The 16,751-nt window shown below is 42.9% G+C and overlaps 1 protein-coding gene and 1 pseudogene across 1 annotated transcript; one reads left to right on the forward strand and one right to left on the reverse strand.

The window, feature by feature from the left end:
- Positions 1-2,516: 2,516 nt before the first annotated feature.
- OR6J1 (olfactory receptor family 6 subfamily J member 1) lies at positions 2,517-3,534 on the forward strand. Its single transcript, XM_070468499.1, is given in 6 exon segments — positions 2,517-2,757; positions 2,760-3,063; positions 3,065-3,225; positions 3,228-3,342; positions 3,344-3,419; positions 3,421-3,534. Coding segments are annotated over 6 exon segments (987 nt in total). The 3' UTR covers positions 3,511-3,534.
- A 1,016-nt stretch (positions 3,535-4,550) lies between these two features.
- Positions 4,551-15,612, reverse strand: LOC110144944 (elongation factor 1-beta pseudogene; annotated as a pseudogene).
- Positions 15,613-16,751: the final 1,139 nt, after the last annotated feature.

Here is a 16,751-nt window from a genome sequence, read left to right on the forward strand (position 1 = left end):
CTGGAGTGGGTTGCCATTTCCTTCTCCAGGGGATCTTCCTGACTCAAGGATGGAAACTGGCTCTCCTGCATTACAGGCGGATTTTTGACCATTCGAGCCACCAGGGAGGGGTTCATTTCACCTGTTCGGTGCTACTGGTCTGATGTGGAGCCCACTGTGGCTTTCGATCAAGGTAATTACTATAGAAGGTTCTCGGTTCAGTTCAGTCGCTCAGTTGTGTCCGACTCTGTGACCTCGTGAATTGCAGCACGCCAGGCCTCCCTGTCCATCACCAACTCCTGGAGTTTATTCAAACTCATGTCCATCGAGTCGGTGATGCCATCCAGCCATCTCATCCTCTGTCATCCCTTTCTCCTCCTGCCCCTAATCCCTCCCAGCATCAGGGCCTTTTCCAATGACAAGGTGGCTGCAAAACCTGGATGAGCAGATCTGAGCTTAGAGGTAGCATGATTAGCTGAATGCAGAGCAACCATCTGGCTTTTCCAGGTTGCCTAAAGCGCAGAAGATCCTGTTACAATCTGATGCATGTATCTTTGCCTTCATTAAACTTTTTTTTTCTAATTTGGCCATGCCATGTGGCACGTGGGCCCTGAGCTCCCTGAAAAGGGTTCCAGGACTGGAGACTAAACCCAAGTCCCCTGTATTGCAGGGTGGATTCCTAACCACCAGACCACTTCCCTTCCCACTGAAGGGGAGTTCCCTTCAATAGTGTTTTTTAAAAATTAAAAATAAAGAATTTATATGGATTCATCATCTCTTCAACATTTGTTTTATCATATTTCTATTTTTTTCAATATGTGTGCATGTTAGTCACTCAGTCGTGTCCAACTCTTTGTGACCCACTGGACTATCTCCAGGGGATCTTCCTGACCCAGGGATTGAACCCAGGTCTCCTGCATTGCAGGCAGACTCTTTACCAATAATAGGGGGTATAAGAATAGTATCTTGTTACTATCTTAATTTGAACATCCCTAATTGGAGAAGACAATGGCACCCCACTCCAGTAGTCTTGCCTGGAAAATCCCATGGATGGTGGAGCCTGGTAGGCTGCAGTCCATCGGGTCACTACGAGTCAGACATGACTGAGCGACTTCACTTTCACACATTGGAGAAGGAAATGGCAACCCACTCCAGTGTCCTTGCCTTGAGAATCCCAGGGATGGGGGAGCCTGGTGGGTTGCCGTCTATGGGGTCGCATAGAGTCAGACACGACTGAAGTGACTTAGCAGCAATTACTTATGAGATCAAGCATCTTTTGGTACATTTTTCTGTATTTCCTCCTTCTTAAATGTAATTCAGGTCAAATGTGGTCTACTTTTTATTAGACGGCTTATCTATTTTTTATGGCTTTGTAAAAATCAATATATTGATTCTATATTACGCGTACTAAACATTTGTGCATTGTCTCTGTCACAAATATGTTCTCCCTGTTTGTGATTTGCCTTTAACTTTACTTTGGGGTCTTTTAATAAACAGAAACTCTTAATTTAATGTATATACACACATATATATTTTTGGCCACATGCTGTGTGATTTGTGGTATCTTAGTTCCTCAGGAGTGAGAGCTCGGACTGTTAGGAAATTCCCAGAAAACTCTTAATTGTAATGTAGCTCAATTTATCAAAGTTTTCTTTTTTGTTTAGAAATTTTCCATTCTTTAGTAAACTCTTTTGTATACTGGGGTCCAAAACAATATTCTTCTCTCTTCTCTTCTGAGAGTCTCGTGTGGGGTTGTTTCTTGGCTCTTTATTTTGCTCTGCTGGCCATTTTGTGTATGTTCGTGTCATGACCACCTTGCCTTAATCATTCTTCTTTTATGTCTTGTTATCTGCCTAGGCAAGTCCTCCCTGCCATCTTCTTCTTTAGCAATGTCTCAACTACTCTAGAATCTTTGCTGATTTTACTCCCAAAATGGGATCATAATGTTATTACTGGTTGATAACTTGCTTAAAAAAAAAACTTAATAAATATTGTGAATATTTTGGAATTACATAATGCTGTAAAATATAATTTTAATAACTACATGACATATTATAATTTAGATATACTATAATTTACTCATTTCATCCCCCATTCTTGATATTTAAGTTGTTACCAAATTTTCTTGTTATAAAAGGTTTTATGGTGACTATTCCTGTGGTAAAATATTCATGCCTATTTTCTCAGGATGGAAGTAGGATGTCTAAGGATTTGTTCAATTTTAAGTTTTTTTGATAGAAATTACTACGTTATTTTTTAGGAAGTTCATATGAACTGTGTGATAGTGAGGTCGCAGGGCAGGTACCCTTACGAAAAGGGAACATTATCATTCCCAAAAACAAGAAGCAAAAAGAACCCTCACATTTTCCAGCTCCATGGGAAAATAATTTAAAACCAGGTTAAATTTGGTTTACAAATCTAATCTGGATTAGCACATTCTGTGTATTTTTCTAGTGAACAGCCCTGGGATTTTGTACCATGAACATGTACTTAAATATCATCTCCCTTTGTCCCATTAGAGGTACTGAGCTGGGCGGATGGCCCATGGAGAACAGAGTGCCCTGGTGATGGAGTTTATCTTGCTGGGATTTCCTCTCAGCAGGCTGGTGGAGCTGCTGTTCCTGGTGTTCCTGCTGCCCACATTCCTGGTGACGCTCCTGGGAAACCTGCTCATCATCTCCGTGGTGCTGTCCTTCACCCGCCCCCACACCTCTATGTACTTCTTCCTGTGCAACCTCTCCATCATGGATATCCTCTTCACCTCTGTCATTTCCCCAAAACACTGGCCAACTTAGTATCTGGTGATAAAATCATCTCCTTTGCTGGCTGTATCACCTGGTGCTATTTCTACTTCTTCCCGGGCACAGTAGAGTTTCTCCTGCTGACAGTCATGTCCTATAACTGCTATGCCACCATCTGCTACCCCCTGTGGTATAGCATCATTTTGAGGCCCCCCGTCTGCATCAGGACAGTTGTGTTCTCTTGGGTGGGAGGCTTCGTATCTGTGCTCTTTCCAACCATCCTCATCTCCTAGCTGCCCTTCTGTGACTCCAACATCATTAACCACTTCTTCTGTGACAGTGGCTTTGCTGGCCCCAGCCTGTGCGGACACCACTGCTATTGAGCTGATGGATTTTATGCTTTCATCCACGGTCATCCTCTGCTGCATAGTCCTCGTGGCCTCCTATGTGTACATCATCCTGACGATAGTGAGCATCCCTTCTGCAAGTGGAAGAAAGAAGGCCTTCAAACCTGTGCTTCCCACTTGACCATAGTTGTGATTTCCAGCAGTATCATGGTGTTTATCTACGTGACTCCATCCCAGAAAGAATATCTGGAGGTCAACAAGGTCCCTTCAGTCCTGAGTGGTGACTCCATTCCTCAACCCCTTCATATATACCCTGAGGAATGATACAGTGTTGAAAGTCCTCAGGGCTGTGTGACTGGGTTCAAGCAGGTTTGGAAAAGAGGATGAGGACAACGCTGAGGAGAGGAGTGTCCTCTGTCAGTGACCACAGAGGAGGGGGATAGCTCCTCTTCCTCTTCACTACTAGGTACCCATTGTGCAGACTCCCAGTATTAAAAGAGAGGAATTTTTTTAGAAAAGAAAAAGAAAGGGGCTTCCCAGGTGATCCAGTGGGGTTAAGACTCTGTGCTTCCAATGCAAGGGGAGTAGGTATGATCTCTGGTCGGGGAACTAAGATTCCATGTTCCATGCGGCATGGCCAAAAAGCAAAAATTAAATAAATAAATAAAAATAAAAGAGAGGACTTGCCTTAGCAAAAAAGTGAGCTAGCTGAGGGATCCTGAGTGGTCTATAACAGAAAGAAGTTGAGCTGGAGACAGGGACTTGGACTCTGGCCTTGGTTCTAACTCTAACTCTGTGGCCACAATGGGTCACCGTGTCACCTGCCACTCTGGCCCTCAGTGGTCTCCTCTGAAGTGCATCAGGGCTTGACTTGATCTCTAAGTTCTGTTCACACTGAATATTCCAAGAATCGAGGAAGGGTCTACGGCCTGTGTGTGTCCTGTTTGAAGTCCCAACATATTTGACCCCCTTTCCTCGTGGATCCTGAATACAACTCTTCTATCAATTTGACACAAAGTCTTTTTTATCCATTTATTTATATTAGTTGGAGGCTAATTACTTTACAATATTGTAGTGGTTTTTGCCATACATTGCCATGAATCAGCCATGGATTTACATGTGTTCCCCATCCTGATCCCCCCTCCCACCTCCCTCCCCATCCCATCCCTCTGGGTCATCCCAGTGCACCAGCCCCGAGCACTTGTCTCATGCATCCAACCTGGACTGGCGATCTGTTTCACACTTGATAATATACATGTTTCGATGCTGTTCTCTCAGATCATCCCACCCTCACCTTCTTCCATAGAGTCCAAAAGTCTGTTCTATACATCTGTGTCTCTTTTTCTGTCTTGCATATAGGGTTATCGTTACCATCTTTCTAAATTCCATATATATGCGTTAGTATACTGAATTGGTGTTTATCTTTCTGGCTTACTTTGCTCTGTATAATGGGCTCCAGTTTTATCCATCTCATTAGAACTGATTCAAATGTATTCTTTTTAATGACTGAATAATATTCCATTGTGTATATGTACCACAGCTTCCTTATCCATTCATCTGCTGATGGGCATCTAGGTTGCTTCCATGTCCTGGCTATTATAAATAGTGCTGCGATGAACATTGGGGTACACGTTGACACAAAGTCTTTCCTAGTTCTTTCTCCATGGATGCCCTTTCCTTCTGTTTTCTCTAGGAATCTTTCTAGGAATAATTTCATTAGCATGCCACTGTCATATCCTGTGACCCACTGTCTTCCCTCAGTGGACATTTGTAGTGACTGTGGTGGATATATGTAGTCCATGGTATTTAATAACACTGCTTTCTGTACTAGAACACATTCATAACACCCAACATGCTCGCATTCTTATGTAAGACATGCCCTGTTCCCTCAGCTTCCAAGGACTGACCCACGGATGGATAATCTGCCTGAAGGCACAATCCATTGCCTGGCCAGTGATCTATGACCTGTGTGGTTTGGCTGGGACAGATAAATTGTACAAACAAATGTCTCTTTTTTGAGAGTTTGAACTAAGAGAGGTAGTGATTTTACCAGACAGTGGTGATGTTCCCTCTGGAAGCTCAAATAGACTTGGTGCCTGGAGTAGCCATTTGGGGCAGGTACAAGCTGAGGAGTAATGACTTTGGGAGGGGCAGGGGTTCCTCCATCTCTTCTTTTTTTTTTTTTGTGATTGAAGTGTAGTTGATTTACAGTTTGTGTTAGTTTCAGGTGTACACCAAAGTGATTCAGTTATACATATTCAGTTATGTATATTCACATATGTGTATATATGAATATATATTCTTTTTCAGACACTTTCCATTATAAGTTATTGCAACAAGCTGATGAGTAATTAGAGGAGCCCAGTCTGCCCATCACAGAGAATAATAGAGAAAATAGAAAATAGAGAAGAGATGGATGAGAGTCAACTCAGTTGCAGAGACATAAGAGTGAAGGGCCCTCCTCTCTAATGACTTCCCAGGTCAAGACACTGACAGTTTTATTTCCTATTCCTGGATTTGATGATGTTGCCAGTACCCATATATCAAACCTCTCTTTATTGAGCACTTTTGAGAAGGTCATTATTTCTCATGACTAAAAAATAGTTTGACTAAAGCTCTCTCTCTGCACCAAATATAGCCCTTCCCCCTTTCTGAGGAACTAGAAAGATGCCTATTTCTAACTAAACTTTTTGAATTCTTAGTGCCCAGACACTGCCTGAGATATTTGAGTGGCACCATGTAGGTCTATGGCTCAGGTCAGTGCAAGCCAGATTTTTTTCAATGTCACCAGAAACACTAGGATTTACATTCCTGTCCTTGACCTCTAGCACTGCAGTATGCATCTTGCCTGAATTAACACCTATGCTTTTCATGGAACACGCACCTAAGGCGACTCTGTAGAGTGCTGGAAACAAAGGCCACTCAAATGAGAATAGGGGCTATGGATTTCCCTGGTGGTCCAGTGGTTAAGACTCTGTGTTTTTGATGCAAGGGGCCCAGGTTCAATCACTGGTCAGGGAACTAGAACACAAATGGTGACAAATGGTGTGGTCAAGACCTCTTACATTTGTCACAGGTAATATCCTAATTTCATCTGGTAATTGCATAGCCATCTGTTAGCTAATTAGCTTTATCCAGAGGAAAAATAAACTTCTCATATCTTTATGATGGAAGGTAGTTTGAGAATGAGGCATCCTCCAAGCTAGGTTCCTATTCTCCCACAGAGACTGGGAGAAAGGGTGCCATCTTCCTTGATTCTACTTCAAAGAGATGGTTCCAAGGTCCTGAAGAAAGACTTGCTGGGTCACAAAGCTGACCAGAGGCTGATTTAAAATTTAAAACTAAAGATTTATGTACATTTAAGATTTATATATGTAAACATACTTTAATATTTATGTACATTTCAAAGAACAGACAGAACTCACAAGTTTTCTAAAGAATATGTCTCAGAAAAGGGAAAGAGACAGCTCTTCTCTTATTTTCAACAGGGAGAATTTAGCCTTGTAGATGAAAAATTAATCAGCCAATCTAATAAACAAATGGAAAATTTTATTTGAGCTGACTTTGAGGATTATAACCCAGGAGGAGCATCTCAGAAAGCTCTGAGAACTGTTGAACCAGTAAGAAGTCAAGACAAAGTTATATGAGTTTCTTGAGACAGAGGGTTGTATATCAAATGACATATTATTGACAGTTTATGTAATCCAGATCTAAACTTCATTATGGGCTTCCCTGGTGGCTCAGATGGCAAAGAATCTGCCTGCAATGCGAGAGACCCGGGTTCAATCCCTGGGTTGGGAAGATACCCTGGAGAAAGGAATAGCAACCCACTCCACTATTCTTGCCTGGGAAATCCCATGGACAGAGGAGTCTGGCAAGCTACAGTCCACTGGGTTGCAGAGTATCTGATATGACTGTGTGACTAACACATACACACACACACACATACACACACTCTTCATCATGGTAGATCAAGTTACACCTTATAAGATCAAAAAGAAATGTTATCTTTTGGGAGTGTGGTCTCCCTATGTGGCAAAGTGGGATCTTCCCTGATCAGGGATAGAACCCATGTCCCCTGCATTGGGAACCCAGAATCTTAACCACTGGACAACCAGGGAAGTTCAGAAATGCTAACTTTAAGGAGTTGTCCTGCTGATTCTAAGAGAATGTTGCTTTTTATGTCTAAGCAGGTATTCCTGCCAACTGGGGAGGTTTGGTCGATGCATAATTCAGATACACAATGCACGATGGGGAAGAGAGGAGGCTAGAGGCCAGAGAAGAAATTTTTCTGTTAAATTTTTCTTGTCTTGCTATAAAATATGAATTTTACCTTACAGCCTCTTACTTTACTTGTGTTTGACCTTATATAGCCCTCTGGAAGTCCATTCCTGCAATGCTTTTTGCTTCTCCAAGCTTTGTCAACTATTAGGTAAATGCCTGTGCTGGGCTAGGTAGGAATCAAAGTGAGCACACCTGATTCCTGTCTGATAGTGACAGATGAATATAAATCAAAATGAGGATCACCTTTGACTGGAGAGCTTTTTTGTTTCTGATTTTTAATTTTTAACTATAAAAATACACATTCATTGTAAAATTTCAGCCAGTATTGAAAATAAACCATAAAATAAATCATGAGAATTTTATCAGCCAATTCTACTCTCCAGCAGCAAACATTATTAATTAAGCAATTTGTGCTTTTGAGACCGTGCACCTCAGATGGGTCTTGAACCCACATCTTTTAACTGAGATCATACGCTTGGTCTTAGGACTTAATAAAGCTTAGGTTCTTGATGTCTTGTCACAGAAAGAAGTCAGTTAGAGACAGTGATAGGTATGGAGTGGACTTAGGAGAAGCATATTCCACAGACAGAGTGTGGACTGTCAGAAGGTGAGAGGCCCTAAAATATGGGGTGGTTAGTTTTTATGGGTTGGGTAATTATAGGCTAATAAGTGGGAGATTTCCAGGAATTAGGCCACTGCCCACTTTTTGGCCTTTCATGATTGGCCTCAGAACTGTCATGACACTGGTAGGTGTGTCATTTAGCTTGCTAATGAATTATAATGAATGTATAATCAGTCTAAAGGTCCACTGGAAGTCGAATCTTCTGCCATCTTGAGCTGCGTTGTTTCTAACCAGTTTTTTGAGGGTTTTTTGTCTTTCAAACTTTTATTTAAGGGCACTGATCCATGATAGATTTTAGATCTTGCTGAATGCAGCCACGTCCATAGACTGTACATACTCATCAAAAGCGGTGATCTGCTCCTCCAGCATGTCTGTTCCAACTTTGTCATCTTCAACTACACGTTGTATTTGAAGTTTATTAATGCCATACCCAACTGGAACTAGTTTAGAAGAGCCCCAGACCAAGCCGTCTGCTTGAATGCTTCTGACACATTCCTCCAGTTTTGCCATGTCAGTCTCATCATCCCAAGGTTTCATATCTAATAAGATGGAAGACTTGGAGAAAAGTGCTGGTTTTTTGGCTTTCTTTGACTCATACTGGGCAAGGCGTTCTTCTCTTAGCCTCTTGGCTTCTTCACTTTCCTCCTCCTCATCAGATCCAAAGAGATCACTGTCATTATCTTTACTATCTGTAGCTCCTCTTTGTGTGGTGTCTTCCGCATTAGCAGGGCCATACTTGCCCAAAGCTTTCTTCACTCCTGGCAGGCTGGCCTTTTCATTCTCATAAGATTTGATGTGATTATACCAAGGCAGGGCATGACACAAGTCGGCAGGTGGTGGGCCAGAGATGGCTTCAAATACTGCCATATCTGCTTGTGATGGCACATACCCCTCGATGTAACTCTTGTCCGCCAAGTAGTCGTTTAGCACCTGGAGGCCAGCAGGACTTTTCAAGTCTCCAAACCCATGGCGACGGCTAATCTAGAACTGGGAGGCAGCGGAGGAAAAGAGGCGAGCAACCAGTCAGCGCCAAGCGCTAAGAGGAAGAAAGGTGGTTCTAACCCATTTTTGTCATGTCCTACTGCTATGTCTTTCTTTTAAAGGTTGTTCCCTGCCCCCTTCCCTCCTGTTTCACTTGTAGAACATGCACATATTTATTTATACAAACTTTTATCTTTCAAAAATGGGATGGCATTATATGAATTGTCTGCAAATTGGTATTCTAAAGTATCTTTCCATGTCAATACCAACAAAACTACATAATTTACTTTTAGATGTCACATTTATAAACAATGGACACTGAGATTTCTAATATACTGTTAATGGTGCTAAAATTTATTAGCATAAATTCCTACTCTTAGTTGTTGTTTAGTCGCTAAGTTGTGTCCAACTCCCTTGTGACCCCATGAACTGTAGCCTGTCAGGCTTCTCTGTCCATGGGATTTCCCAGGCAAGAACGCCAGAGTCGGTTGCCATTTCTTCTCCAGGGGATCCTCCTAACCCAGTGATGGAAACTGCATCTCTGGCATTGCAGGCAGGATTTTTTTTTACTGCTGAGCCACTAGGGAAGCCCTGATTATCTTGTAATAGAATGCAAAAGTTTCTTCTCTATTACAGGGTGACTGCATTTTTATATTCTATATTTATTGATATGGAAAGAATACATGTATACATACATATGTGTTTAAAAATATTTAATGTGGTTATTTCTAGATAGTGTAATTATGGATGATTTTTAAAATATTTTAATTAATGTATTTATTTATTTTTGGCTGCACGGGGTCTTTGCAGCTGCTCTTGAGCTTTCTCTAGTGAACAGTGGGGGCTACTCTCTAGTTGAGGTTCGTGGGCTTCTCATTGTGGTAGCTTCTCTTGTTGCGGTGCTCAGCCTTTGTGTGCATAGGCTTCAGTAGTTGCCACTCACAGGCTTAGTTGCTCCAAGGCTTGTGGAATCTTCCTGGACCACGGATCGAATGGATGTCCCCTGTATTGGCAAGCAGAATCCTATCCACTGGACCACCAGGGAAGTCCTGAATGATTTTTTAAAAGTCCTGTTCTCCTTATTTCATTAAAATGAAAATGTTTTGTCCACACAAAAAAGGAAAAATTTCCCGGAACTGAACTTCTGCTCAGGTCAGAGTCCAGTGGAACCATCGCATCTACCTAGTAATGCAAGGAATGAGCCCTAACATTGCATTAGTTTTTTTGGCAGCTTCATCCTTTATCACTTCAAACTGACCTTTCAGTTCACTAAAACCTTCATATTGGTTTAACATTTTCACATGAACTGTGTCCTTGCTTTACTTATTCGGTTCATTTTTTAGTGTAAGAGACTTGTAATTTGTCCCTGCTCATTGTTTGATCACATCAGAAAACAACTAGTGCAATTTTCTGATTGGTGAAGGCTTTTTTTTTCCCTCAGCAGGATCCTTTGGGGAAACAAAATACTGGAGCTTCGCACAGGAGAACTAGCTGTCCCTTTTGAGCCCCTCAGGTAATTTTTCTTGGAACATTTTGAAATCTGACTTGAAATCTATAAAAGTTATGTCTGACCATCTTTCTTTGACATTCCAGGAAGTGACAAAAATAAAATAGAAACAGACACAGAGAACAAAGGAGTGGTAGCCAGAGGGGACGGGGTGAGGGAGCAGGTGAAATGGGTGAATGGGATTAAGAGGTACAGACTCCTAGTTATAAAATAAACAAGTCACGGGGATGTAATGTACAGCATAGGGACTAATGTCAGTAATACTGTAATAACTGTGTTGGTGACAGATGGTTACTAGGCTTATCATGGTGATTATTATATAATGTATAAAAATATCAATCACTATGTTGTATACCTGAAACTAGTATAATATATCAATTATAATTCAATGTAAAAAATTCTAGTAAGTGAAGTTGTCAATAGGGCAAGAATTTACCAGGTGCTTTGCTTCCAGCAGAGGGAGACTTGGAGTTGATGCCCTGATTCTGGGACCTCTGGCACCTTAGTATCTTGCCTTGGAACAGTTTTGCAACCTGAATTTAAAAAGCATCATCCTTCCATGTCTTCCTTTCATCTTGACATCTATTCTGTAACTCCTACCAGATGTTATTTTCCTGTCATCCAAATGCTTTCATTTGCAGTTTTGTGATTTCCCTTTGGACTTATATACTAACTGTTGAATCTTTAATTAGATCTGCTTCCTATGAACACTGTTATCTTTCCATGGTCATCCTCCAGTCATGAGTTCTACATCAACTATTTATCTTCTTGTGAAAAGATTCAAGTTCCTTTCCCATTCTGGTCTTCTCTGATGCAGCACTTCCAGGCTTTAGGATTTTATTAAAGTTAACTAATTACAGGGAAAAATCCCTTGAAATTGATGTATTTGACAAAAAAGAAATGATATTCCCTCTTATTCCAAACAATCTTAGAATGTCACCATTTTTTTTTAGAATGTCACCATTTTTTTCATAAAAGAACATAGCTTAATCTTTGTAGGGTTAGAAAGGATATACTTTCAGAATTAAAAAGTACCGAAAAAATATTATTTCATTTTAAACCAGAAATCCTTTGTCACGGTCCAGCTCCAGTCTGCAGACTCATGAAGGAAACCACTACTGTAATACCTGTTTGTTTTCTTGTTTGTTTTTAATTTATTTATTTTTTAATTGAAGGATAATTGCTTTATAGAATTTTGTTTTCTATCAAACCTCAACATGAATCAGCCATAGGTGTACATATATTCCTTCCCTTTTGAACCTCCCTCCCATCTCCCTCCCCATCCCACTCCTCTAGGTTGATGCAGAGCCCCTGTTTGAGTTCCCTGAGCCATACAGCAAATTCCCACTGGTTTTCTATTTCACATGTAGCAATGTAAGCTTCCATGGTACTCTCTCCATACATCTCACCCTCTCTTCCCCTCTCCCCATGCCCATAAGTCTGTTCTCTATGTCTGTTTCTCCATTTTAATACTGATTTATTTATTTGGTTCTCCCAGGTCTTAGTTTGGCTTCCCAGGTGGTCCAGTGGTAAAGAATCTGCCTGCCAATGCAGGAGACATAAGAGATGCAGGTTTGATCCCTGGGTTGGGAAGATCTCCTGGAGAAGGAAAGGGCAACCCACTCTAGAATTCTTGCCTAGAAAACTCGATGGGCAGAGGAGCCTGGTGGGCTACAGTCTATGGGTCACAGTCAGACACGACTGAGTGACTGAACACACACACACACACAGACACACACACACAAACATACACACACAGACACAGACACACACACACACACACACACACACACACACAGAGGTCTTAGTTGCAGTGCACAGGCTGGGATCTTTAGTTGAGGCATGTGAACTCTTAGTTGCGGCATGTAGGATCTAGTTCCTTGACAGGGATTGAACCCTGGCCCCCTGCATTGGGAGCCCAGAGTCCTAGCCACTGGACCACCAAGGAAGTTCCTGTAATACATATTTAAAGCTTTATTTGGACAGTTTTCTCTTTCCTTGAAAGTTATGGGAAGTACATGATGCCCATTTTTTTAGTTACCATATAATTTACCAGAGGCCCATAAATCTTTTGTTATAAGTCACAATCCCTCCCCTAAATCCTGTTCTCTGACCCCATGTCAATTATCAGGTGTTAGCCGTGTGCTATTTCTTTTCCAAAGTCAGACTCTTCACACAGAGACGAAAATACCATCCACAACCCCATGTCCTTCAGCATCGTCTTTGTCCCAGGCTTCTTAAGGTTGTATAACTTGTTCTCACATGTATCAACTCAAATACGAGATTGCCTAACTATGACAGATGCCATATCAGGCCTCAGAACACACTGGAGGAAGGAGTATCATTAGCAAGGTCAGGTCTACAGAGCGTTCCTCCTACCCCTTAACAGAATCACCAACCAACAGACTGGGGTCTTGTCTTCCTGGGCTGGAGGAGGGCTCTGTGCATCTGTTGGCATCAATGGATCCTCCTTAATCTAGGAATTCATTATACTCACAAGTGTCAAGCTAGGATTGTCTTTCCTCCTCAACCCTAGAGAAGAGTGGTGTTTAGTGGGATAAAGGTAAAGACTTCTCTGGTATAACCATGGTGAACTTATGCTATGGAAAACAGTCAACATGAGCAAATGAAGAAATGGTTTGTCTTGAGCTATTTCCCCTGGATGGCGTTGGGACTGACCCTCAAAATCTCAAGTACCTTACTTGCTTCTTTCTGCTAGACTAGGACCCTGGGGACTTCCCCGGTGGTCCAGTGGTTGAGAGTCTATCTTGCAATGCAGGGCATGTGGCTCTGATCCTTGGTCAGGGAACTAGGATCCCACATGCTGTGGGGCAGCTAAGCCCATGCACTGCCACAATTGAAGAGAAGCCCATTTACTGAAAGTAAGACCTAACACAGCAAGTAAATATTTTAAAAAAGAGAGCGTTATAGATAGACCAGGACCCTGGTAGAGAGGGTGGAGCTCAGAGAGAAAGGAGCCTCTAGACCCCATCTAAGGAGGATTCAGTGTGAACTGATAGGTCACATGATGAGAAAAGTGATGTTTTGCACCAATTATTGCACACTATTATCAGCCAGTAGGATTATTTTCTATCTGGTTACAAACCGTACCTGCAGCTGTGGGCTTTCGGCATGACATGCCAGAGTGAAGAGAGGTATTCATCAAGAGTTCACCGCCCTTTTGGCAATGAAGTCAGACTGCATTTTTAACACACATATTTTGGTGTCTATCCCTGAGGAGGAAGTTATATTTAGCACATTTCCTGCCAGCCACCGAACAGTGCAAGACCTTCTGAGTCTGGAGTTAGTCACAGCCCTTTATATCTATCTGTGGAAGGTTTCCTTGTAAACTGCTAGGCCTGTGAGGAGCCTGAATTGATAGTGTGAACTGTAACCATAAATCCTTAGAACCCACCAGGAAAGGTGCCGATTGGGTGATATGTTCATAGTGATTTCTTAGTCGCTGCCCTGGGAAGGTCAGGAAGGCCCCAGTCAGATAGAGTGTGTGTGTGTGTACACGCTGGCACGCATTCATGTGCTGAGTGTGGTAGTGTAAACAGGGCACTCTGAGTGACCTTTCTCAGACTTAAAAAAAATTTTTTTTTAACTAGAGTATCGTTGATTGACAATGTGTTAGTTTCTGTTGTACAGCAAAGTGAATCAGTTATACATATACCTGTATCCATTTTTTTGATTCTTTTCCCATACAGGTTATTACAGAGTATTGAGAAGAGTTTCCTGTATAACTAGTGTATAGCTATACATTAGTTAATCGATTTTATATATCAATTACAGTCTCCTAATTTATCCCCTCCCTCTTTTCTCCCCTGGCAGCCATAAGTTTCTTTTCTACCTCTGTGACTTTATTTCTGCTTTGTAAATAGGTTCATTTGTACCGTCAGATCCTTCTTGTACCTGCCTCTGAGCAATGTGTTTGCACTGTGTTGGAAAATCAGGTCAGGATGTTATGCAGCCTCCCAAAGAGAAGTGGTTCTGGAGCAAACAGGGGATGGACTTTCAGGGCCATAGGCCCTCCTTCTCCACATGGATCTCCTGGGTCAAGGGTCAGAGACACAAAGTCTCTCAGATCAGTGCCTGCAGACAGGGGGCATCAGAATCTCCCAAGGCATGTGTTTAAATGCAGATGTCACAGTCTAACTCCACTCAAACTCTGGGGTATACAGTCCGGGAATCTATATTTTTAAAAAGTACCCCAAGTTGTTTTGTGATGTGAGCAGCTTTGCCGACTGCTGTCTCACTTGGCCTTTTCTCCAAGGGGATGGTAGCGCACTCTGTGTTGACATCAAGTCCTTTTGACTTTACCTCCTAAACATTTCTTGCATCTTCTATGTGTCTGCTAGTCCCTGGCCAAGTCCAGTTCAGTTCAGTTCAGTTCAGTCGCTCAGTCATGTCTGACTCTTTGCGACCCCATGAATCGCAGCATGCCAGGCCTCCCTGTCCATCACCAACTCCCAGAGTTTACTCAAACTCATGTCCATCGAGTCAGTGATGCCATCCAGCCATCTCATCCTCCGTCATCCCCTTCTCCTCCTGCCCCCAATCCCTCCCAGCATCAGGGTCTACTCCAATGAGTCAACTCTTCGCATGAGGTGGCCAAAGTACTGGAGTTTCAGCTTCAGCATCAGCCCTTCCAATGAACACCCAGGACTGATCTCCTTTAGGATGGACTGGTTGGCTCTTCTTGCAGTCCAAGGGACTCTCAAGAGTCTTCTCCAACACCACAGTTCAAAAGCATCAATTTTTCAGCGCTCAACTTTCTTCACAGTCCAACTCTCACATCCATACATGACCACTGGGAAAACCATAGCCTTGACCTGATGGACCTTTGTTGGCAAAGTAACGTCTCTGCTTTTTAATATGCTATCTAGGTTGGTCATAACTTTCCTTCCAAGGAGTAAGCGTCTTTTAATTTCATGGCTGCAGTCACCATCTGCAGTGCTGCCTGTAACTCTGGCCTGGACCACTGCGGTGGCTTTCAAGCTTCCCCTGCAGGGACTCATCCCCCACCAGTCGGTACTCCACGTAGCAGCAGCGAGAGTGGTCATTTCCAGTCTCAGATTCTGTCACACTCCCCTCATTCTGACCTTCACTCTGATATTTCTTCCCATTGCTTTTGGATGAATATAACATTCTTCTCACAGCCAGAGGCCCGGATCACCACCCACCTCCCCAGCCTCTTCTCCCAGCCATTGTCCCTGCTAATAGGTGTCTCCACAGACCCGCCCCCACCCCCTTCACTGCCCTTCCTTCAGGCTCAGAGGTCATCACCTCTCCAGGTATGCCTTCCCAACCTCTCAGGGGCCACACTTTTCAGTCTCAGTTTTATACTGATTGATGTAATAATCTGATTAAACACAAGTTTCCACATAGAATGTAATTTCTCATGAAGGCAGGGGCCATGTTTCTTCACTATCATAGCCTAGTTATCACCAACAGTGATACCTGTTGATACCCCTGGTAATAACAGGCACTGCTGGTAATGATTTGAACATGTTTGGGCACTTGGCACACCTCACTTCTCTTGGCTCAATCAAAATAAAAATGTACTGAACAAGAACTAGGTGCCAGACCTGCCCCTTATTTCTTAAGCAGCTTGTGGTCTGGGGAGGAAAGACAGGCATGAAACAAGTGACTACAAGTATAAGTTTTACAAAGGGGCATTTGAGTAAGCCACGGATGCACAGAAGAAGGGGTGCAGGTCTCGTCTGGGGCGGGGGGTAGGTCAGTGGAAGGCTTCCCTGCATAATGCATATGGAACATTTGAACTGAGGTGAGGATGAGTGGTTTCCCTGGTGGCTCAGATGGTAAAGAATCTGCCTGTAATGCAGGAGACCTGGGTTCTATCCCTGGGTCTGGAAGATCCCGTGGAGAAGGGAATGGCAACCCACTCCAGTATTTTTGCCTGGAGAATCCCATGGATAGAGGAGCCTGGCAGGCTGCAGTCTATGAGGTTGCAAAGAGCTGGTTACCGCCGAGTGGCTAACACTGAGGGCAAGCAGAACAGGGCATAGGGAGCCGTCTGGATAGAGGCCACGGTGAACTTCAGATGACAGGGCTATTTAATGGGCAAGGAGGGAGCACTCAGTTCAGCCTAATTCTCTATCCTCTCAAGTGGTTGGCTGAGATGAACTGTGCTGACCTGGAGACTGCATGGGGTCCAGAGGGCAGATGATGCACTAAACCGGGGGGCTTGTGCATGGTACCTCTAAGGGCCCCTCCTCTGACTCAGACATCACAGGAGAGGTTGTGAATTCAGCACCACCCCCCAG

This window comes from Odocoileus virginianus, chromosome 6, assembly GCF_023699985.2.
Source record: "Odocoileus virginianus isolate 20LAN1187 ecotype Illinois chromosome 6, Ovbor_1.2, whole genome shotgun sequence".
Lineage (NCBI taxonomy): Eukaryota > Metazoa > Chordata > Mammalia > Artiodactyla > Cervidae > Odocoileus > Odocoileus virginianus.